The sequence below is a fragment of the Hemitrygon akajei genome, chromosome 30 (genome assembly GCF_048418815.1).
Source record: "Hemitrygon akajei chromosome 30, sHemAka1.3, whole genome shotgun sequence".
Classification (NCBI taxonomy): domain Eukaryota; kingdom Metazoa; phylum Chordata; class Chondrichthyes; order Myliobatiformes; family Dasyatidae; genus Hemitrygon; species Hemitrygon akajei.
The window spans coordinates 30,918,800-30,944,300 of NC_133153.1; the positions used below are offsets into that span (position 1 = coordinate 30,918,800).

At 42.9% G+C, this 25,501-nt stretch overlaps 1 protein-coding gene across 2 annotated transcripts in view; it reads right to left on the minus strand.

Annotated features, from left to right (window-relative positions):
• Window positions 1-18,560, minus strand: part of polg (polymerase (DNA directed), gamma) — a 65,908-nt gene extending 47,348 nt beyond the window's left edge. The window contains exons 1-7 of one of the 2 annotated variants that reach the window (XM_073033242.1): window positions 18,464-18,560; window positions 18,230-18,296; window positions 15,012-15,622; window positions 12,571-12,766; window positions 11,023-11,190; window positions 7,071-7,217; window positions 4,223-4,302 (exon numbers count right to left, since the gene is read on the minus strand). In XM_073033242.1, coding sequence (XP_072889343.1) covers window positions 4,223-4,302; window positions 7,071-7,217; window positions 11,023-11,190; window positions 12,571-12,766; window positions 15,012-15,601 — 1,181 coding nt within the window. In that variant the 5' untranslated portion in view covers window positions 15,602-15,622; window positions 18,230-18,296; window positions 18,464-18,560. Of the gene's footprint in view, window positions 1-4,222; window positions 4,303-7,070; window positions 7,218-11,022; window positions 11,191-12,570; window positions 12,767-15,011; window positions 15,623-18,229; window positions 18,297-18,359 lie in introns of both variants that reach the window. The other variant, XM_073033241.1, reaches the window with a different exon arrangement.
• Window positions 18,561-25,501: the final 6,941 nt, after the last annotated feature.

A 25,501-nucleotide genomic window follows, 5' to 3' on the forward strand; every position in this document is an offset into this window, starting at 1 on the left:
TAATTCAATTGTGTTTTTTTATTTCCCTCTAAATGCCTGCAAGGAAATGAATCTCAAGTAGCATATGGTGACATATACTTTGATAATAAATCTATTTTGATTTTGATTTGAAGGAAATCCTCCAAGAGGACCGCTACCTGGTCATGATTTGCAGGCTTGTGTGTCTCTAAGACCCAGAGAGCGACGTTGGCTGGAGTTAGGGCTCTATGCCTTGGCTCTTGGTAGAGTCACCCATGCCAAACAGGTCAAAGGGTAGGGGCCAGACCAAGTGTGTGCAGGGGTTCAACTCAGGGTTAACTGGCAAAACAAAAACAGTTAGGAAAAGAACAATGAAGAATCCTTCTACACCCTGTGGCCAAGGACAGACAGAGATGAAGGACCTTCATTGCTGCCATAAGTGCCAGTGACATAATGGCAGTAAGAAAGCCGAAGGTCAGAAAGGTGCTTTTCACTACCGCTCGGGCTGCTGATCTCCCCAGTTGATCAACGTAACTGGGTAAAGCCAATTGAACAAGGGGGCAATAACCATCCCGCCTGAACCACCAATCCATCAGGATGGCAAATGACAGTAGTTTAGAGAAGAGGAGACTGACGGGGAGCTTGTTAGAGGCATACAAAAATGTGGGGAGAATCACAGATGACAAGAAACATCTCCCGCATCAAAGCTATCTAAAAGCAGGGGGCAGGCTTAAACTGAGGAGTAAGGTTAGAGAGGAACCAAGAGGAAAATCTTCTCACTTTGCAATTTGGAATGCATTGCCTGAGAAGGTGGTAAATATGTATTTTTTATTTAGAAAAAATAAAAATATACATATTAACAGGCCCTTCAGCCTAAGTGCCCATACCGCCCAATTACACTGATGAGGCCAGTTATCCCACTAACCCTTATGTCTTTGGAATGTGGGAGGAAGCCTGTGAGGTCACAGGGAGAATGTGCAAACTCCTTGCTGACAGCAATGGGAATTGAACCTAGGTCACTGGCACCATAACAGCATTGCACTAACTGCTAAGCTTTGGTGAAGGCAGGTACTCTCACAACTACATTTTGAATTGCCAAGGCTGCAGACCCAGTGTTAGTAAATGATGGATACTTGATGGGCCGGTGCAAACAGTGGGCCGGAAGGGCAGTTTTTGTGCCAGATGACTCCAGGGCCAAATCAAGAGAGCATCTGTATCAGAAGGTACAATTAGGTTAACAGACTTCTCCTTGTGTGTTCAGCCAACAGAGCCTGCAAACACACAATAACCCCTTCAAAGCAACACACACAAAATGCTGGAGGAACTCAGCAGGGCAGGAAATGAATAAACAGTTGACATTCCGGGCTGCAACCTTTCTTCAGGACTGAGAAGAAAGGGGGGGAAAGATGCCAGAATAAAAAGATGGGAAGAGGGGAAGGACACGAACTGGAAGGTGATAGGTGAAGCCAGGTGGGTGGGAAAGGCCAAGGGTCAAGAAGCAGGTATCTGATAGGAGAGAAGAGTGGACCACAAAAGAAAGGGAAGGAGGGGACAACCCGGGGGAAGTAATAAGCAGGTGAGAAGAGGTAAAAGGTCAGAGTAGGGAATAGAGGAAGGGGGTGGGAATTCTATCCTTGCAGGATAGAGTGAAACAAGTCTCATTAATGCTCTTTCCTCACCTACCCCACAAGCCCTTACCAAACGATATAAACTATAATGGGAAATTAAGGCCGTGTATTCAGAAATGATGGGAAGCTAGACGGCTTAAGATAAAAGAACCCCGAGGTGCAAGTGATCATAATATATTTGAATTCACCCTGAAATTTGAGAAGGAGAAGCTAAAGTCAGATGTATCAATATTAAAGTGGAATAAAGGAAATAATAAAGGCATGAGAGAGGAGCTGGCCAGAATTAATTGGAAAAGAACACTGGCAGGGATGATGGCAGAGCATCAATGGCTGGAATCTCTGGAAGCAATTCGGAAGGCATAGGATATATACATCACAAAGAGGAAGAAGTATTCTAAAGGAAAAATAACATATCCATGGCTAACAAGGGAAGTCAAAGAGAGGGTATATAATAGAGCAAGAAAATTGTGGGAAGTTAGAGGATTGCAAACTTAAAAACCAACAGAAGGCAACTAAAAAATCATTACGTAAGTAAAGATGGAATGCAAAAGTAAGCTAGCCAATAATATTAAAGAGGATACCAGAAGTTTCTTCAGATACATAAAGTGTAAAAGAGAGGCAAGTGGACTGGTGGTAAACGATGCTGGAGAGGTGCTAATGCGAGACAACAAAATAGCGGATGAACTATTCACTGTGGAAGACACCAGCAGTATGGTGGAAGCTCCAGGTGTCAGGGGTCATGAAGTGTCTGAAGTTACCATCACTAGGGAGAAGGTTCTTGGGAAACTGAAAAGTTTGAAGTCACCTGGACCAGATTTTGCACACCCCAGGATTACGAAAGAGGTGGCTAGAGATTGCAGAGGCATTAATAATGACCTTTCAAGGATGACTCGATTCTGGAATGGTTCCTGAAGACTGGAAAATTGCAAATGTCACTCCACTCTTCAAGAAGGGATGGAGTCTGAAGAAAGGAAATTATAGATCAGTTAGCGTGACTGCAGTGATTGGGAAGATGTTGGAGTCGATTATTAAGGATGTAGTTTTGGGGTAGCTTGGAGGCACGTGATAAAATAGGCCATAGTCAGCAAGGTTTCCTCAAGGGAAAATCTTGCTTGACAAATCTGTTGGAATTCTTTGAAGAAGTAACAAGCAGGATAGACAAAGGAAAATCAGTTGCTGTTGTGTACTTGGATTTTCAAAAGGCCTTTATAAAGGTGCCACACATGAAGCTGCTTAACAGACTACAAGCCCATGGTATTAGAGGAAAGATAAAGCAGTGGCTGACTGGCAGGAGGCAAAGACTGGGAATAAAGGGAGTCTTTTCTGGTTGGCTGCAGCTGACTAGTGGCGTTCCACAGGGGTCCGTGTTGGGACCGATTCTTTTTATGCTATATGTCAATGATTTGGATAGAATTGATGGCTTTGTTGCAAAGTTTACAGACGATATGAAGATAGGTGGAGGGGTAGGTAGTTTTGATGAAATAGAGAGGCTACAGAAGGGCTTAAAACAGATTGGGAGATTGGACAAAGAAGTGGCAGATGGAACACAGTGTCGAGAGGTCATGCACTTTTGTAGAAGAAATGAAAGGGTTCACTATTTTCTTAATGGAGAGAAAATCTGAGGTGCAAAGAGATTTGGGAGTCCTTGTGCAGGATTCCCTAAAGGTTAATTTGCAGGTTGAGGCTGTGGTGAGGAAGGCAAATGTTACCATTTGTTTCAAGAGGACTAGAATATAAATGCAAGAATGTAATGTTGAGACTTTATAAAGCACTGGTGAGGCCTCACAGAATATTGTGAGCAGTTTGGAGCCCCTTATCTTAGAAAGGATGTACCGAAACTGGACAGGGTTTAAAGGAGGTTCACAAAAATGATTCCAGGATTAAACAGCTTGTCATATGAAGACCGTTTGATAGCCTGTATTCATGGGAATTCAGAAGAATGAGGGGTGATCTAATTGAAACCTATCGGATGGTGAAAGGCCTTGATAGAGTGGCTGTGGAGAGGAGGTTTCCTATAATGTGAGTGACTAAGACCAGGGGACACAGCCTCAGAATAGAAGGGTGTCTTTTTAGAACAGAAATGAGAAGGAATTTCTTTAGCCACAAAGCTGTGAGTCTGTGGAATTCGTTGCCACAGCTTTATGTATTTTAAGGCAGAGGTTGATAGACTCGTAATTTGTCAGGGCATGAAGGGATACAGGGAGATTGTGGCTGAGAGAAAAATTGGATCAGCCATGCTGAAATGGTGCAGCAGACTTGATGGGCCAAATGGCCTAATTCTTCTCCTGTATCTTTTGTTCTTATGGGTATACCTTGCTTCCGGGGAAAACGGTATTGTTCTGTGAGTCAGCATAGTCATAGCTTCCTTCTGCATTGCAAGATGATATGGAAACGGATGTATTTTTTGGCAGTGAGTTACTCATCAGTGTTTGCGAGCCTGGACATCCCCTTCCTTGCTCCTGAAGTTAAATATGCCTTCCTAATAAAACCCCATGAAACCCCAGGGATAGTTTAACAACTTTTGACTAGCATGGATCTCAGCAAGATGATACAGATATGTCTATAATTGACTTAATCCAGCTTTCAGTTAATAAGGGTAATAAAATGACATTGTTTATTTCGAAAAGCTGTCTCACCTGTCTAGAAATAGTGGAAGCTCCTCACAAAACACCTCGTATGTAGCCTTAACATCAAGTGCACAGTATTGCATCAGCTCCTGCCATCAGTGAAATAAAGTACACATTAGACTACTGTTGGTGCAAAGTAAAAGATTGAAAAATGCATATCAAATTCTGTCAATCATTTTTATGTAGGTGCTTAACATACAAACATTTATTTTTACTTCTCCTGCCAAAGGTAAGTTCAATTTAAATATAACATTATACATCATATACAACCTTGAGATCCATTTTCTTGCTGGCACTCACAGGATTCTACAGCTATGCAAACTTTTCCCAAAACTGCATTGAAGCATCAACCAGTTCTGTAACTGTGCTGCCCTAGAATGGAGTTTGTACCCATTGTTTTCTGATTAACTTACTTACTGCACGTTACCGCCACTGGTGTTTAGGGCAGCATCGAAGGTCCTCCTCTGTCAGTTTTTGTCAGAATGAAGGACTCTTCATTCCCGTTTCCGTAACAATTTTGTTTTACCAATCAGGGTTGTTGGCCCTGAGCTGAACCCCCAAACCTGGAGGGCAGGAGAACCACTTAGTCTGTTCTCCACCCTTTGACCTGTCTGGCATGGGTGACCCGACCAAAAGCCAAAGCACAAAGCACTGATTTCAGCCAACAAAGCTCTCCAGGCCATTGAGGCACGCAACCCTCCAAACGACGGCAAGGTTGTAGTCCTCTTGGAGGTTTTTACCGATTAAACAGGCAGAAATACAGATGCAAAGGAAGGAGCGACATCCAATTGATTGTTGCCACTGTACATGTAGATATAGCAAGTCCTACATTTACATTGCAAACTGCCTCTTTTGGTGGCAACCTTAGCTGAGTCACAGCATTTTGCCCAAGATAGAACCCTGCGATAAAAATTTCAGAAATTATATATTTCTAAATTACTCATCTATTTGTTATTGATCCAGTATCTGCAATGATGGGAGCAGCAGGAATCAAACAGAAGCTTCTAGAATATGCACAAGCAAAAGTAAATGCAAGAATCCCAAAGTACTATCACTGATTTCCTGCTGCTCCATGAAGTAGGTTGTTGCTGCAGTCTTAAGCTGCAAAAACCATTGAATTGCCAAGAACCTAAGGCATCTCTGAACCATTGCCATACCGAAAAAGACAATAAAATCTTGTGCTTTGTTGCACAAAATTTCTTATTTGCATATGAGACCATGATTACTACTTAACAAGCTTGACACCAAAAAATCTGATTTTAAATTAGGGAATTTTCAATATTCGAAAATTCCCTACCCGCTTAAAATAGTAGCTGGACATTCAAAACAATTATTTTTGTGATATTATCCACTGTCTCTACTAACAATAACTTTGCACTCAGTAAATATTAAAAAGTAGCTAAAATTGTGCTGCTTACTTCCTGGTCTGCTATTCATAATTACACCTGACAATCTCACTATCGTTGGAATTTCGCATTCACCTGGAGCTGGTGCCTGAGGTTCGGTATGTCAAAGACTGGCATATTTCTACAGATGTACAGTGGAGAGTATTCTGACTGGCTGCATCACTATATGCACGTGGCCAAAAAAAAACTGCGGAGGTTGTAGTCTCAGAAAGCTCCATCACGGACACTAGCGCCCCCCCACCCCCCACCACCATCAAGGACATCTTCAAAAAGTGATGCTTCAACAAGATGACATCCACCATGTAGGACTCTCACCATCCAGGACATGCCTTCTTCTTATCAGTACCATCTGGGAGGTGGTACAGAAACCTGAGGGAGCACATTTAATGTTTAGGAATACCTTCTTCCCCTACAACATTAGATTTCTGAATGGTCCATGAATCACGAACACTACCTCACCGTCTTGCTCTCTTTTTGCACTTTTTTAATATACATTTCTTATTGTAACTTATAGTAAGTTTTTAATGTATTGCACCGTACTGCTGCCAGAAGACAAAAAATTTCACGACACACGCACAGTGGCTATTTTATTAGGTACACGTGCTTGCTAATGCAATTATCTAATTAACCAATCACGTGGCAGCAACTTAATACATAAAAGCGTGCAGCTATAGTCAAGACATTCAGTTGTTAATCAGACCAAACATCAGAATGGGGAAGAAAAGTGACCTTGATCATGGAATGATTGTTGGTGCCTGATGTGGTGGTTTAAGTATCTCAGAAACTGCCGATCACCTGGGATTTTCATACAGAACAGTTTCTAGAGTTTAGAGAGAATGGTGTGGAAAACAAAAATATCCAACGGGTTCTGTGGGCGAAACGCCTTATTAATGAGAGAGGTCAGAGGAAAATGGCCAGACTGGTTCAAGTTGACAGGAAGGTGACAGTAATTCAAATAACCACATGGTTCAATGGTGGTGTGCAGAAGAGCATCTCCGAACGCACAGCACATCGAACCGCCAAACGGATGGGCTACAACAGCAGACCACAACAGGTTCCACTCCTGTGGCAGGGTACTGATTGAGGATGATCAGCGATGATCACATTGAATGGTGGTGCTGGCTCGAAGGGTCAAATGGCTTACTCCTGCACCTATTGTCTATTTATTAAGTACACTCCTGTAGCTAATAAAGTGGCCACTGAGTGCATGTCAGTGATAGTAAATCTGATTTTGACTGCAACCAGTGTTGGAAATGGGAACAGAGATCACCAAATCACAGCAGGCAGCTTTCTTTGAGGTCAATGATGAGCGCCAATGCTTTAAATTTTTAACCCTGTAAAACTTAACACATTATATATTCAATGGAAAACAGCTTATCATTTGATCAGCTGCAACAGCGCAAGGTATGCCATTGCGTGATAGGAAGAGAGCGCCCACACTGTTGTCCCACCTGGAAGTTCTCCCGAACATCATTCATACTGCCTTTAACGAAAGTCTCACGAGCCTCCTTCTCCAGAGGCTTCCCCCCGACATAGAGTGCATGGACATCTGCCAGATTATTGATGCTGCTAATGTCCACCCAGTCCCAAGCTCCAACCTGCAACAAGAACAGTGCAAACATTAGCCTCCATCAAACCAGGCTAGACGAGATCCACTATTCATAAATGACCCTTTGAAGCACAGTGAGAACAAGGGCTAGAAACCGACTTACTCAATGAACCATAACCCCAGTTACATTCTAAGGCAATACATAGGCAGATACAAAATCCAAAGGGCTTTTACCTCATCAAAGCCATTTAGCAAGAGACTCCCATTAACCCGTTAATGGCAACAACAAAAAAAAGCAACTGTTAGACCGTTTTTTGGAGTTAGCAAATAACTTCAGCCACCAGTCTTCAGATTTGAATATGAACTGTGGATTAAATCTAAGGCTACGTCCGCACTACACTGGATAAATCCGTAACCGAAGCTTTTCCTCTTCGTTTTTACCCTCCGTCCACACTAAAACAGCGTTTTCGTCCCCCGAAACCGGAGCTTTTCAGAAACGCTGTCCAGGGTGTGTAATTTTGAAAACGCCGCTTGGGCGGATCAGTGTGGACCGGGTAACCAGAGAAATCTGAAAATGCTGTCAGATGACAGCGCGCCATATCATTGTTTTCCTGAATGCAACTCCCCACACAATCTAACAATTTCAGAACAGAGGGCAACCAGACTGAAGCCAGGAGAGTTAGAAATGTACTCACCAAATACTTTGACCCATAACTTACTGAATAAATAAGTATACTCACTTTGCCCTGTTTTCTGTCCTTGCTTGTATGAAGGTGCTTTACCTATTTATGCAAGTACTTCTCTGACAATAGATGTGTAACAGCCTAATGTAACATTGTATGGAAGTTCAAGATAACACTGATGCAAACATGTTTTACACATTTAACAAGGTGCTTTATTAATGCAACAGAGTTGGTCAGTTTTTCAAAGTTTGTCGTCAGCTGGGTCATACTATCTGTGAACTCCCTGTTGGTTGCCTCCATACGCTCCAGTTTTTTTTCTTACTTTTAAGTCCTCCTGCGCGAGAGCCAACAGCTGCCCGTCGTTTAAGTTTTTCTAGTCTGTAACTGAACAAACGCACACTTTCACAGCGAGATTCGACACCAAACGTGGCGCTTGTTTTCGGTAGATGTGTCCTGCACATGCGCAGTAGGAGGAGATTCGCCGAAATATCCGTTTCAATGTGGACAGATATTTTTTAAAATGCCTAGTGTGGATGTAGCCGAAGATGCAGCTCTGAACAATGGGTTCCTAGGAACCGTGAATCACAGTTACTGGGAAGACCAGACAATGCTGATTATAAAGCATTTAGGTGTCTATGATGTGGATGCAAAGCAGGAGGTGTGAAGTTTGTGTGTAGCTCAGAGCAAGCATTGTGAATGAATTGTAAATATGGAATTGTCCTTTAATCTTTGGCACATAAAATGTCGTGCAGCGTTGGGTTAAGCAGGACTTTTTCCCTCTGAAAGGTGTCTCAATATGAAGCCTGCTGGGTCTCATTTTATCAAAGAAAGAAACTACTTCAGATCTACCAGGACTTCTCTCTGGTGACTTTGGTCAAGTGACAACACCAACCACTCAGTTCTGGACCAACTATCCCTTTGAAGCCATGATGCCCAGGCAGAAACTAAAATATCATGACTGTGTGAATTGAATAGAGATGATCTCGTTTAGTAGCATGCAAGGAAAGACAGAGGAAAATTAACAAGATAGAGGTACATAACTTATGACTCTGTAATAACTTAATGATTTAGCCTGTACAGTTCCAAACGGGTGGGGGTGTGGATTAATACAAGTTTCCCCAACTATTTAAGGAATCGTTACACTTGCCTCACAGGCACTTACATAGACTGAGTGGTTAGTTAGATAGTTACTGCCTGTATGTCATTTGGCATTTAAGACAGCAATGAAGGTCCTCCATCTCTGTCTGTCCTTGTCCATCTTCTCTATTGTGCCCCAGGTGTGGTTCAGGGTCCACATTTCTGCCTCTATGTTATGATGCCAAGCTGTCTCTAGTATTCCACATTTCCTCCATCCTTCAGGGTCCAAAGAAGTGCTGTCTTGATGTTGGAGTTGGCCCAATCCATCCTCAATGCTTCCTCATGATGATTGAGCCTATGTCCTCTTGATGACACTGAAGGAGTAGGGTATGGTTGGAGATCTTTCTTGGTCAGAAAAAATGGAGGATCTTCCACAGGCTCAAGGTGTGGAATGATGACAGCTTGGCAAGGTCGTTTTCCGTCACGTATTAACGTTCTGACCTGTACAAGAGTGTGGACAGAACACAGATCTGGTACAGCTTCATCATGGTGTGGACACTGAATGTAACATCAAATGAGCTGATTGAGTCCAGTTATCTGCAGGAGTGACAATGGAGCTGTTAAGAACCCCAGCCAGAAGCTGGAGATTCAGAGAGAAAGACAGTATCTGTGTAGCTCTTGGCACATTTCTCAGAGGATCTTCCCTTCAGCAATCTGGAATGCACACAACTCCCCCCTCTGTACAATGCAATGATAATAAATATATACAGTCAGCCCTCCTTATCCGCGGGGGATTGGTTCCGAGACCCCCCCCCCCCCGGCAGATACCAAAAAACGCGGATGCTCAAGACCCTTATTTAACCTGTCCAGTGCGGTGGTCTTTAGGACCCAGCGGAACCCCGGAATTAATTTAACATCACATGTGGTGGACATTAGGACCCGGCTACACAGCTCTGGATCCGCAGTGTTTCTGTTCACGAAAATAATCATGATCACGATTGAAAATAAGGTGGAAGTAATAAAGTGATCGGAAAGAGGTGAAATGCCATCGGTCATTGGAAAAGTGTTAGGCTACAGTCGGTCAACGACCGGAACAATTTTAATGGAGCATGTGAAAGGCCCTGCCCCAATGGAAGCTATAATTATTACTAAGCAACGCAGTGGTTTAATTATTGAAAATCATATGTTTCTTAAGTGTTTTATATGCATAGAAAGGTAAAATATGTACTATATACTAAGAAAAACGTTTGACTAAACTGACGCTAAATAATACCGAGTGTACCTGTTCCGACTTCAAATCTGACTTAAAGACAGACTCCGGAATGGAACTCATTCATAACCCGGGGACTGTCTGCACTTTTAAGTCATTTCTAGATTACTTATAATACCTAAGACAATGTAAATGCTATGTAAATAGTTGTTATACTGTATTGTTTAGGGAATAATGACAAGAAAAAATAGTCTGTACATGCTCAAGCAACGAGTGCTGGAGAGAGAACTTCCGGGTTTTCCCGATCCGTGGTTGGTTGAATCCGCGCATGCGGGATCCGTGGATAAGGAGGGCCGACTGTAACCACAGACATACAACCAGCTGCAAAAAGAGAGAGTGAAGAGCCAAAAAAACGCACCCACTAACCACAGCCACCACTTACACCGCACCAGAACATGGGATCCCAGATTGCCTTCTACATCATCCTGAGAACCAACCAATTGTCAACCCCTCAGGAAAATATCATACTCAACACAAGTGATCGGACTATTAGAACCACACGCATCTTCAAAACATTCCATTTGGAGTGGAGACTTACTTTCACGGCCACATATTAAAATAATTCAGTAGAAAAGATCAGGTGACTCTATTGTATTTTTGATCTGTCACACAGGAGGTACCAAGGGTGAAAAGACCCTCATGTATGGAGAGATGTTACGGGTAGCCACACTTGGGTCCTAAGTCTGACCAGATGGCTGATTTTACTGGAATACTAGGACTTCCCTTTGCCATTCATTGTATCCATTGCTTCAGATTTTGAATATTTTCACGGCTTCATTTCCCTACAAAGTCAAACAAGGTGAGTTCTGTTTCCCAGCGCTTACCCCTGGATTTCTGGACCTGTTGCTGGTTCGTTTGATGTGCCGCTTTACTTCTTCTAGGCCACTCCTTTTGCCCTTTTTACTGGCCATCCAGAGGCTGCGCTGGAAACCCGTCAGGCCTGAAATAGCCATGTGCAAGCTCATTGTATCCAGAAAGCGTAGCTTTGTCCCCTGTAGGTACAAGTTAAACGGAGACAGTTGAGTGAACTACTCAACCAGTGGAGTTTTAGTCTGGAGTGTCCAGATGAAAGAAAAAATATATAAATTTTATCCACATCGCAGCTGTAGGTAAAACCCCTTTAAATGATTCACATGCATGATATCAAGCAAATTTCAACACTAATCCATGTTCGGACAAAGCAGATGGCAAAAACTTAATTTCTTCCCCACCCTCCCATTCTCTCTTTTTCCATTCCCTATTCTGGTTCCATTCTTACCTCTTCTCTTCATTTGCCCATCACCTCCCTCTGGTGCTCCTCCTCCTTCCCCTCGTCCCATGGTCCATTCTCCTCTATTAGAATCCTTCTTCAGCCCTTTACATTTCCGCCTTTCACCTCTCAGCTTCTCACTTGATCCCCCTTCTCCTTCAGTTGGCTTCACCTATCACCTTCTAGTTTGTACTCCTTCCGCTCCCCCACCTTCTTATTCTGGCTTGTTCTCCCTTCCTTTCCTGTGCTGATGAAGGATCTCAGTCCAAGACGTCAACTCTTTATTCCTTACCATAGTTGCTGCCTGACCTGCTGAGTTCCTCCAGCATTGTGTGTGTGTGTGTGTGTGTGTGTTACTGCGGATTTCCCACTCTGCCACGGAGGGTTCCAAGCCCAGCTGTGAGAGGAGGAGGGTTGGACATAGGTCTAGCCAGCTCTATCCCTTAAAAACCCAGAGCTACAGAAACACCAACAGAAGCTCCAGAAACCTCATCCCTGCGAGGGAAAGGATCTTTGATGGGCTACATCTGGGAGCAACTTGAAAGATCGGCCCAGGAGAGAGGAACAGGAAAGCTGCTGTCAGCGGCCTAAACCCCAGCTGAAGAGTTAGACTTCAGTACTCGGGATTTCCAGCACGTACAGCATCTCTGGTGTTAAAAGGTAAAGATCTTTCCTTTATGTCAGACTTTTGTTCGACTCTTCACATTATAAATTTATGCTTATATATTTATAATAAATAATAAAAAAACAATCTGATGTTTATATGCATTCCAGCTCTAACTGCTGCATGGAAAGATGTGAAGAGGCTCCAGAAAAGATTTAAAAGAATGTTTCCTGAGATGAGGAATTCTGTGGTAAAATCCAGCTTCTCTGATTGGACAGCAGAAAATCACATGTTCCAAATAGCTGTGTTTCTTGTATATTAATATAATTATTACATTCTATCTCCTGTACGGCAAAATATTCATCATCATTAACTTGGTATTTCCCTGTACACTATTTTTCTTCAAATACCGATCCAATCCCATTTTCTAAAGCTCTGACTGACTTGGCTTCAGCCTTCACAGGCAATACTTTTGCACAGGATATTTTACAGGAGGAATCACCTAACTGGCCAGCTCACCTTCATCAGGTATTGTTCCTTCACTCTTGCTCTGTCATAGCTGACGTTGTGGCCAATCACCAGTCTCTCTAGACATTCACCTCTTAAAGGACGGGTGAAGTTTGCAGAAGTCTCCAGGGGAATTAGATCTGCCAGGACCAGATTATTCGACCAAGTGTAACGCTTCTCGATGAGACGTTTACTGCACCAGGAATACCTGAGGAACAGGTAAAGCTTGTAAAGAATCCAATTTCAAGGCAGCACAGACGTATACAGCACATACAATAGAGCCAAAGATTTTACTCTCCCCTCCTTCTCAGATATTGATTCAAATCCAACACTTCCACCACATTTACACTCAGAGGCCACTTAATTAGGTATAGGAATGGAACCAGTTTGGTCCCCTGCTACTGTGGCCCATCCAGTTCAAGGTTCAACGTGTTGTGCATTCAGAGACACTCTTCTGCACAGCACTATTGAATGCACATGGTTGTTTTTCCTGTCAGCTTGAACCAGTCTGGCCATTCTCGTCCGTCCTCTCTCATTAACAAGGTGTTTTCGCCCACAGAATTGCCACTTGCTGGATGTTTTGTCTTTCGCACCATTCTCTGTAAATTCTAGAAACTGTCATGCATGAAAATCCCAGGTGATCAGCAGTTTCTGAGATACTCAAACCACTCCATCTAGCGCCAACAACCATACTATGGTAAAAGTCACTTAGATCACATTTCTTCCCCATTCTGATGTTTGATGTAAACAGCAACTGAGCCTCTTGACCATGTCTGCATGTTTTTATGCATTGAGTTACTACCACATGATTGGCTGATTGGATATTGTCATTAACGAGCAGGTGTACCTAATAAAGTGGGCACTGAGTGTATATACTTCAATCACAGGGCCGAGCAATCAATGTTGGCAGAGTATCTGGTTGTCATCTCACTACAATATGATTAGATTCTGGTAGATGTCAATGCCTAGAAAGAACACAGCCTGCTCTTCACTCGGCGGGTAAGGGGACCAAACACATAAATGGCGCGATACTGTATTTTATTCCAGGGAACCTCAGTTCTAAACAAACCCAAGTGATAAAATGGAAGCCTAATGTTTGTAAGGGGCCAATGTGAAATTTTAAAAAAAAATCTACTGGAGGAACTCAACTAGGTAGGGATCACCTATTGAGAGAAATGGTTGACATTTTGGGTTAAGAGTGTACATCTTGACTCCATCCACCGTCAATATGAAGGGCATCTTCATATGAATGACCCCTAACATCAAATACCCATTTCCCTCTGCATATACTGCTTGACCCACTGAGTTTCTCCAGCAGATCGTTTAGCTTGAGATTCCAGAATCTGCACCCTCTTGTTTTCCCAATATGGAACTACTTGGTTTATTCCAAAAAGACTGTGCAAAAGTCTTTGGCACATATACATAGGTAGGGTGTCTAAGATTTTTGCACAGTACTGCGGTAATTTTATGTATTGCACTGTACTGCTGCTGGGAAAAAAGAAACAAACTTCATGTCATAGGTGAGTATTGATAAACCTGACTCTGATATGGGTCTCTATTGTGGACTGAGAATGGCAAGGAGGCAGGGAGAGGGGAATCATGGTTGTGGAAAGGTGAAGGGAATGGGAAGCACCAGACATTCTGTAAAGATCAATAAACCAATTGTTTGGAATCAAGTGGCCTTGCCTGGTGTCTCAGTGCTGGGTGTGTCTGTACCCACGCCATGCCCTGCCCTTGACAATCCCTCTCTGCCACCTGTCCCACACCCCTCCTGCAGTGCTCCTTCCTCACCATTCCCAACATCCTTTGCTACTGCTAGAGTGACAACCTCGCTCTCCATTCCACATTGACAAATATAGTACCGTACAAAAATCTTAAGATATACATATGACTTTTGCACTGTACTGTAGTTCCTCCTAGGAACAGATAAAACAGGTCGAAGTGCCTTCAATTAACACCATGATGTTAATAAACTGAAGCTTTTGCAAGGATTGGGATTAGCAAACTTGACTCTGTATAAAACTAATAATGCGTTTAAGGAGTGCTTGTTAATATAGCTGGACAAAGCAGAAAGCTGTTCATTTCCTTACTAAGCAACACATGGTTAATCCCTTCATTACATTTACGAGATCTCTAGGACCAGAGGGGACAGCCTCAGAATAGAAGGATGTCCCTCTAGAAAGAGAGGAGGAGGAATTTCTTTAGCCAGAGGATGGTGAATCTGTGGAATTCATTGCCATAGATGGCAGTGGAGGCAAATAATTTGGCTACATTTAAAGCAGAGGTTGGTAGGTTCTCGATTAGTACAGGCATCAAAGCTTACAGTGAGAAGGCAGAAGAGTGGGGTTGGGAGGGATAATAAATCAGCCACGGTGGAATGTCGGAGCAGACTCGATGGGCCGAGTGTCCTAATTCTGCTCCTATGTCTTATGGTCTTATAACTAAATTCTTACCAGGCATTTGGTGACACAGCAACAGCTAATGTTGGGCACGGGCCCTCAGTTGAGCACACCTCCACGTCAAACACCAGCGCCCGATCATCAGGGAAATCCACTGGCATTGTTTTACCCTCCACGCTGTACTTTGTCCAGCCAACTGCCCAGGTCCACTCTGTGGGCATTTCAGGGAGGTCACACCGCAGCAGGTCATTGGCTGCTTCCAGATAAGGGAAGCTTTGCTTCTGAGCAAGGGTACGGAAATGTTCGTCGATATTGCTGCCGTACATCCTGGGCAGCTGCAGTTCTACATCAGGAAGTATGGAGGTTTCCTTGTCCCAGAGTTTGTGACACTTTAGATGTTCAGTACTCTTTTGGACTGCCTCCTCCGAGTACTCAGCTTGAACATCTCCAAAGATCTGTCTGTGGAGACCACCGGACAGCATCTGGATATTCAGCGGATTCAAGCGCATCTGAGACTTCCCGTGACTGTCGCTCTCCTTCGGCTTTGAGATTGAAGTGGAAGTTTTGGCCCATCTGGATACGCCAACCCTCCATTTCGGGAGTAATGAAAGAAGCAGTTTCCTCTTCAATAACAGATGATTCATCCTAGTCCTTGCTCATGATTCCTACAATGTAAGGGTGGGAAAAGAAACAAGACTTCACAACTTTCCATTCTAAAATAAAACACAGAAGTAAATGATAAAAAAAATCTGTACAAGCAGTTTGAAATCATACAAAACTACCTTAATGGCCCACTTTGTCCATGTCCATCTAGGACAGATTCAAGATTCAAAGTACATTTATTATCAAAGTATGTATGCAGTATACAACCCTCAGGTAGCCATGAAACAAAGAAAGAAAACCACAGAACCTGTTCAAAGAAAAACTTCAAACCCCCCCAGCGCAAAAAAATCATTCAAATGGCAAAAAAAGTGAAAAACACAATGTAAAACATCAAACCACAAATCATCGAAACAGTCCAGACACGCTCACTTCAGCCCAGTTCAAACTAGCGCTGTTGTTCGCTAACTGCAGTTAATCCCATTTAGCCACATAATGCCCATATCCCTCTATGTTTTTCCTATTGAACTACCAGTCCAAGTGTCTTTTACGTGTTGTAATTCTATCTGCCAGCACCACCTCATTGTAGATATTCACCATCCTGTGTGTGGTTTACTTAAAGACCATCATCTAGTCGCCAGCTATCATATAAATTGTTTGGGAGGAGTAATTTAGAAATTTGCCAAGTGGCTATTGATGATAAGATTGGAACACTGGTCAATTCCCCCAAAGACAGAAGCAAGGATCAATCAAACCGGTTGCCCACAAACAACAACTAAACAGTCCCTCTATATGCCTTCGTATTATTCAGCAAGTCTAGATCAAAATCTAGACCAACACTCACAGAACTCAGCATTTCAGGCAGCATCTACAGAAAAAAGTAAACAGCTGACATTTCAGGCTGAGACCCTTCTTTAGGACTGAGAGGGACGGGGGAAGATGCACGAATAAGAGGAAAGAGTCTAGCTGGAAGATGACCAGTAAAGCCAGGTGGGTGGGAAAGGTCAAGGGCTGGAGAAGAAAGAATCTGATAGGAGAGGAGAGTGGCCAATAGGAGAAAGGGAAGGGGGGGGGGGGGACGACATAAGGGGAAGTAATAGGCAGGTGAGGTGAAGGTTCAGAGTGGGGAATAGAGGAAGGAGAAATTGATATTCATGCACCTACCAGCTAGCCTTTTTCTCTTCCCCCCATTTTGATTCTAGCATCTTGTTTGGCATGGATTAGTTGTACCAAAGGCCTGCTTCTGTGCTGTACGACCCAAAAACAAACATGTGGACCCAAAAACAAACATGTGAACCCAAAAATGCCAGGTTCACAATTCATCAGGGCGTACATTGGAATGAAAATTTCAAAGAGGCTGCAAACAAACATTAATATCAAAGATTTTTTTTTACAAGAATGATCAATCTCACATATTCCTTGATGTAATTTCACATTTAGTCCTAAATAGATTCAGGATTGTGTAATTCTCATTTACCCAAATCAAAAATCACTATAGGAAGGATGTGGAAGCATTGGAAAGGGTACAGAGGAGATTTACCAGGATGTTGCCTGGTTTAGAGAGTATGCTTTATGATGAGAGATTAAGGGAGCTATGACTTTACTCTCCGGACAGGAGGAGGATGAGAGGAGACATGATCGAGGTATACAAGATATTAAGAGGAACAGGTAGAGTGGACAGCCAGCGCCTCTTCCCAGGGCACCACTGCATAATACAAGAGAACATGGCTTTAAGGAAAGTTCAAGGGGGATATTAGAGGAAGGTTTTTTACTGGGAGAGTGGTTGGTGTGTGGAATGCACTGCCTGAGTTAGTGGTGGAGGCAGATGCACTGTGAAATTTAAGAGACTACTAGACATGTATATGGAGGAATTTAGGTGAAGGGTTATATGGGAGGCAGTGTTTAAGGCTCGGCACAACATTGTGGGCCGAAATTGTCATATTTGCATTTTTTGCATATTTGCATATTTCCACTTTTGTCATATTGGTGGTGTTCTAACTTGTTCTGTATTTCATTTCAATACATAATGTGTTCCTCAATTTGTCTTTTTTTTTAAACTAGTTCTACGAAACTTTGGCTAACTGGGGCTGCCGCTAATTGAGCCGAAACGCACAGGTCCCAATTAAACGGAATCCACTGTACATACAAACTCACGCCAATCATATTCTCATCTTTCTAAGTCCCTGATTTCTTACTACTAAACCCTTCAGGTCTGTCCCCATTTCTGTTCAGCATAGTTTCACCCGTCACCGACAAGCTCCCCTGGCCTGTCTCTACCCTCCCACTCGCTCTTTATACTGGACATCCCTCTGCCTCCACAGATGCTATGAAACCCCGAGTTTATAGTTGAACGTAAATTTCTTACCAAAGTGCATATATGTTACCATACACCATTCTTTTTCTTACGGGCATTCACAGTAGATACTAAGAAATTACAACAGAATCAAGGAAAACCCGCACACAGCAAAGACAAACGATCAATGTGCAAGACAACAAACTGAAACTATAAAGAAACTACAAATAAAACAAACAATAAAAATCGAGAACACGTGTTTCTCCAGCTTCCAGCATCTAGTGTGCTGTTCGGACCAAATTGAGCCCCAAAGTGCAAATACAACGTCGCTATATCCATCGCCTTTAAAATCCAACTAATACATTTCGAAACAACTTACCTGCTTCCCACTCCGAGGGTATGACGTCTGATATCACCGCTTCAGCGAACCCTTGAGTCGGGGACTGCTGTTAGATTAAAATTCATTATGTTAACTGGGTTTTCTGACGAATCAGTTAGCAATGCTTCACCTTATAAACTTATAAGTTCTGAAATCTCTGTATGAAGTTTTGGTTTGGATACATCATTTGTGATATAATTCACTCAGCGCAAGGAAACTTTCCTGAGCTCTTACAATCAGTCTCGGCACGAATCCCACCATACGCCACCTTGTAACAGAGATATAACCGGCAGACACACATGCAGGTTTGAAGCGCATTCATTCCTCTCTGATGCAGAGGAGGTCAGGAGCTGCTTGGTACTGTTTAATCGCCCCAAACCTCCACCAACACCGCCATCTATACAGAACTCAAGTATTCACAAGTTAGAAACAAAGTATAGAAATATGAAGGTGAGCTCAGCTTCTGCACAAGAGCAAAAAAAAAGAAGAGAAAATTAATAAATCGGACAACAGACACAAAATGCTGGAGGAAAATATCCAGTCCTGCTGAAGGGTCTTGGCCAAGCAGCGACTGTACTCTTTTCCCAGAGGCTGCCTGGCCTGCTGAGGTCCTCCAACATTTTGTGTGTGTTACTTGGATTTCCGGCATCTGCAGATTTTCTCTTGTTTCTGACAAATTGGGACTCGTTTGGGGGGTCCTGTTCTTATAAACTAAAGCAGAGACTCTCAGAAAGTGTAAAACATATGTCCTGGGGATCTCGCATACAAACACAGAAAAATACTAAAAATGTACAATCCTAAAAATATTTCAAAAAAAAATTCACCTCTTACTTTTCTAAACTTTAGCCAAAATAAGCCCAGCCAGTCTAAAGATTCCTTAAAGTCCGCCTGACTATTCCAGGGATCAGTCCAGTGTTACAGCACTGTTCGAAAGTCTTGGCGCGCACATATATATTTTATATAAGATTTTTGCACAGTATTGTATTTGTCAACATGGAGCGGAAAGCGAGTTTGAAAGTCTAACGGGAGCAAAGGATGTTTGGAATGGTGAGGGTGGAGTACCATGGGAGGGGTGTGGGACAGGTGGGGAGAGAAGGAATGCCAGGAGCAGTGAGGTGATGTGGGTGCAGACACACCCAGACCTGAGACACCAGGTTAGGTCATTTGCTTCCAAACAACTGGTTTATTGATCATTACAGAATGTTTCACTGGCGCTTCCCTCTCCCTCCCCCTTTTCCCAACCATGATTCCCCTCTCCCTGCCCCCTTCTCACTCTCAGTCCGCAATAGAGACCCATATCAGAATCAGGTTTATCATCTCTCACATGTCATGAAATTTGTTTTTGTCTTTGTGGTCGCAATAGAGTGCAATACATAAAATTACAACAGCACTGAGCAAAAGCCTTAGGCAACCTAGCTATATATACAGTATATGAATTTTGCACAGTACTGTACCAGTGCTCTGTGTGTGTAACTGAAACATAACCACCATACTTGTGTATTACTTCTCTAAAAAAGTACTTCCATAATCAATGAGAAAAGTTAATATACAGATAAAATGAAACATAAGGGTAGTCACATGAAGATTTCAGTAAATGTTTAGTGGATGGATTTTAAGAAAAGTGTTTGATAGTGAGCATGCTGCACTTGCTCTAGTATGGTGTAATGAGATAGGATTAACTAACAGTGAAGTGTCAGTGATCATAATATGATTGAATTTTACATTTAGATTAAGGTGGAGCGATTAGCTGGGTTGACTTGTTATCCGATTTTGGCAATTTACTTGCAAACATTACATCACCATGCGAGGACACGGCATCAGTGCACTGTGGATTGGTAAGTATTTAAACTTAAATAAGGTCACTGCATAAAAGCGCAGCTGCTAAAGTGAACAGGCAAACTAGATTCAGGGATCTATCAGCAAGCAGTTGCATACACTTAAGGAGCTCTTTCCTAATATGCAGAATGGATATATTCTGATGAAGTGAAAATATTCTTAAAGGGAGTACTTGCCAGCTGTGATCGCCTAAAAAGGTAAAGTGAGCTCAAACCTAAAGAAGAAGCATGTAATTATGTAAGGATTGGTGGCAAGCTAGACAATGGATAGCATATTTTTTAAATGACTAAAAATTTAATAAGGAAGAAAAATCGATTAAGGGGCAAAGTTTCCAGGAAATATAAAACACGGGATGAAATTCCGATTGTTAGATAGAGCAGAGGGCAGTATAGCACAGGACAGGCCCTCCAGCCCATAATGAGGTGCTGAACTAATGTTAGAGGCTATTACTAAAAATGTTGGGCATCAAAAGAGATGCCAGCATAGTGTGCTGCCTCCCAGATGCTGGGATCCAGAACGCCTTAGTGCGGCTGCAGAATATTTTTCAGGGGGAGAGTGAGCAACCAGAGGTCATAGAGCACATTGGCACCAATGACATGGCAAGAAAGAAACTGGAAAGAGCCTGAAGACCAGGAGCTCTGCATCAGGGCAGGGATAAGGTGATAGTACAGATGAATGAGCGGCTGAGGACAACTGGTGTAGGGGGGGGAAAGGTTTCAGGTTCTTGGATCATTGGAACCTTTCCTGGGGCAGGAATGACATGTACAAGAGGGACGGGTTGCACCTAAACAGGAGAGGTCCCAATATCCTGGCTGGCAGGTTTGCTTGTGCTACTCAGGAGGTTTTTGACAGGGGAATGGGGGACCAGATCACCATGTCAGAAAGTGGAAGAATGGAGAGGAAATAGATGTCAGGGCCAGTGAAAACAGACAGGAGCAAAGTAATATATGTGATGGGACGGATAGTTTGAAGTGAGTGTATTTTAATGCGAGGAGTATTATGGGTAAAGGTGATCAACTCAGAGCATGTGGATCAGTACATGGAACTATGATGTTGTAATCATTACAGAGACTTGGTTGAGAGAAGGACCGAGATGGATACTCAATGTCCTAGGGTTTCGATGTTTTAGAAAAGATAGGAAGGGGAAGTAAAAGAGGTGGGGCAGTTGCACTGCTAATCACAACAGAGAGAGGACTTAACAGAGAGCTCGTCCACTGACTCTGTATGGGTAGAACTCTACAACAGGAAGGGTGTAAACACTATCACTCTGTTTGGATTGCGCTACAAACCCCTACATTGGCCACTGGGTCACTAAGGAACAGATATACCCATTAATTAAGGAAAGCTGTGTAAAAAAATAGCGTTATTGTCCTAAGGGGAGAGGCTTCAACTTTTCTGCTATAAACTGGGATCTCCTTCATGCCAGAGGTTTGGGTGGGGCAGAATTTGTTAAGTACATCCAGAAGGTTTTTTAAAATCAATGTGTACATGAGGAGGGGCTGTACTGGATCTGGTATTGGGTAGTGAGACTGGCCTGGGAACCAACCTTTTAGTGGATGAGCAGTAACTACAACTCCTTGAGATTTAAGATACATATAGATAAGTACAGACCTTGCGGGAGAGCATTAAATAAGAGCAGAGTAAATTAAGAGAGCATTAAGCAGGAATTAGGAAGAGTTAATTGGGAACAGCTGCAAGTCCATATCTGACATGTGGAGGGTGTTTAAAGACAAACTACACAGAATACAGAACTGGGATGTTCCAGTCAGATGGAAAGACAAGGATGGCAAGATAAGAGGACCTTGGGTGTCAACAGAGGTGATGGATTTAGTCAAGAAGGAAAAGGAAAAGTAAGTAAAGCTTTGGAAGCTGGAATTAAACAGAGCTCCTGAGGATTGTAAAGAAGCCAGAAAAGAACTGAAGATGGGAATTAGGAAAGCCAGGAAAGGCCAAGAAAAGTCATTGGCAAGTAGGATTAAAGAGAATCTCAAGGAATTCCATAGATACATCAAGAGCAAGAGGATAACTAGAGAGAGCAGCACACACAAAATGCTGGAGGAAGTCAGCAGTTCAGGCAGCGTCTATGGAAAAAAGTAAACAGTTGACATTTCGGGTTGAGGCCCTTCTTCAGGACTGAGAAGGAAGGAGGAAGACTCCTGAATATAAAGACGCGGGGAGGGGAAGGAGGCTAGCTGGAAGGTGATGGGTGAAGCCAGGTGGGTAGGAAAGGTCAAGGCTGGAGAAAAAGGAATCTGATAGGAGTGGAGAGTGGACTATAGGAGAAAGGGAAGGTTGAGGGGACCCAGGGGAAATAGGTAGGTGAGAGGAGGTAAAAGGTCAGTGTAAGGGGAACATTTACTTGGATATAGAGTATAGGGGTGAGGTCCATAATGAGTACTTTATGTTAGCATTTACCAAGGAGAAGGATGTAGAGGAAAGGGAGGTTAGTGTCAAATGTATTGATATATAGGTTAGGGAAGAGATAGTGTTGGTTGGTAACAACATTTCCTCCACAATCTCCATCAGCACAGGTGCACCATAAAGCTGTGTGCTTAGACCCCTGTTTTACACATTTTGCTCCTATGACTGTATGGCTAAACACAGCTCCAATGCCTCATTCAAGTTTTCTGTTGTAGGCCGAATCAAAGGTGGTGATGAACCAGCATCTAGGAGGGAGACTGAAAATCTGGCTGAGTGGCACCTTGACAACAACCTCTTTCTCAATGTCAGAAAGACCAAGGAGCTGGATATTGACAAGGAGGGGAAAACCAGAGGTTCACGAGCCAGTCCTCATCAGAGGATAAGAGGTGGAGAGAGTCAGCAATTTTAAATTACTTGGTTTTATCATTTCAGAGGACGTGTCCTGGGCCCAGCATGTAAGTTGAATTAGGCAGCACCTCCAGTTTCTTACGTGTTTGCAAAAAGTCGGTATAATATCTAAAACTTTGACAAACTTCTATAGATGTGTAGTGGAGTGTACATTAACGGGCTGTATCACAGACTGGTATGGAAACACCAATGCAAAATGTAGTGGATATGGCCCAGTCCACCACTGAGCATAAAGTGTTGTTACAGAAAGCAGCGTCCATCATCAGTGGTCCCCGCCACCCAGGGCAAGCTCTCTTCTTGTTGCTGCTATCAGAAAGAAGCTACAGGAGCCGCAGGACTCACACTACCACATTCAGGAATAGTTATTACCCCTCAACCATTAGGCTCTTGAACAAAAGGGAATAATCACACTCACTTGCTCATCCATTGAGATGTCCCCACAACCAATGATCTCACTTTTAAGGCCTCGTTATCTCATTATTCATTGCTATTTGCACAGTTTTTTGTCTTCTGCACTCTGGTTGATCTTTCATTAATCTTGTTATAGCTACTATTCTCTAGATTTGCTGAGTATTCCTGCAGGAAAATGAATCTCAGGGTTGTATATGATAACATATACTGTATGTTCTTTGGTAATAAAATTTACTTTAAACTTTGATTTACTTCGAATATCTGCAAAAACAAATCTCAAGGAAGTATATGGTGACATATTATATGCACTTTGACTTTGATTGTACCTTGACAATGATGTTCTCTCATTGGCTGGTTCAGAATGGAAAATCAAATGTAACACCTTATACAAGTTTGAGAACTACCTTGCATTTATTGACTTGTGTGACCAGCGTTGCTGAGAAATGACTTCTTCATCTTAGTTGCTGGTTTGATCATTGCTGTAAAGGTAAACACTAGCAAAGAACTAAAGAAAGCTCAGCAGATTAAAAACAATACACGCTGTACAAGATTTTTTAATGGTCATGATGCACCATCAATAACTCTCTGAGACGTGAGGCCAGATATCAGCTTTTATTGACTGGAAGAAAGAACAAGCAGCAATTGACCACCATGCTACATCCTGGAGACTGAGAGGCAGGGCTCAGGCCCCAATCGCCTTTATACCGGGGTCTGTGGGAGGAGCCACAGTCAGTGGGAGGAGCCACATGAGCAGTCAGCAGTGGGGGCGTGTCCAGACAGGTATATGTAGTACACCACAGGTCATCTTAGTCTGTTTAATATCAAACAGATGCTTGGAAAACTAAGGCCTCAGATGCATAAATAGAAAGTGCTGGAATCATTCAGGCAGCATCTGTGGAAAAAGAATCTGAGTTCATGCTTCAGGGAGAAGACTTTCTATCTCCAACCTCAAAATTTAACTGTTTCTCCTTCCATGATGCTGTCTCACCTGCTGAATATTTTTAACGTTGTTTCTACTCCTGAATTTGCAATGTTTTGACTTTTCAAGGAAGACCCCAGGTTGCATTTCCTGTCCATGTTGAATTGCCTGGCCCCAGTTATTAGTTGCTGCAGAAGACTTAGAGGTATTCTCAGCTCCTTTTATAGACATTTTTATAGACTCTACAACTTAGGTAGATGCACATTGGAGATTATCCTGACTGGTTGCAGGGCCTGGTAATGGAAACAGCAATGCCCTGGGATTGAAAAGTCTACAGAAAGTTGTGGATACAGTCCAGCCCATCATAAGCAAAGCCCTTGAACACATTTACAACAACTGCTGCCACAAGAAAGCAGCATCCATCATCAAGGACTCCCACCACCAGGCCATGTTTTTTCTCTCTAAGGAAGGGGGTCCCACACCATCAGACTCAGGAGCAGTTATTACCCCTCAATCATCAGGCCCCACGTTTAGGGTTGAGGCCCTTTTTCAGGACTGAGAAGGAAGAATTTTAGTCTCTCTCTCTCACTCTCACTCTCTCTCTCTCACTCTCACTCTCTCTCACTCTCTCTCTCCTTAACACCTGCTGAGCAGAGGAATCTTAAAGTCCAAATTCATAACTCCCAGAAAATGGCTACAGAGGTGTTTGCATTTAAGGGGTGTGTGTGTTTATGGCTGTCTCCCTTTCTATAATATCGCTAGCTTTCTTTTCGTTTTATCTGTTTCTCCGTGTGTGTGTGTGTTGATTGAGGTGATTATGCAGCAGGGACAGGGTGCTGTTAGCGGAATCCTACCATAGATGGCGCTGCGAGCGGTGGCAGTGCTGGGGAGTTCAGCGCCCGCCGAGGGAGGTTGTACTGAGCTCCAGTTCCTCCAGGCGGCGGTGTCGGCGGAATTCGGCTCCTGCAGAGGACGGTTGCGCTGAACTCAGGTTCCCCCAGGCGGCAGTGGGGAGCGAGGAGCTCAGCGTAAACTCACCATTCTATTATTTAAATGTGGCGATGCCGAAATAAACACTTAAATGCTAAAATTTACCCACTTGAAGACACAGTTGTGAAACTTTGAATAGATTAGTATCTGCCTGCAATATAAATAATTAATTACAGAACCAAAGGAAAATTCTCACGTTAAAACTGATGAATGGTCTCGGCTCGAAACCTTGATTGACTATTTGTCTCCATTAGTGCTACTTGATCTGCTGAGGTCCTTCAATAATT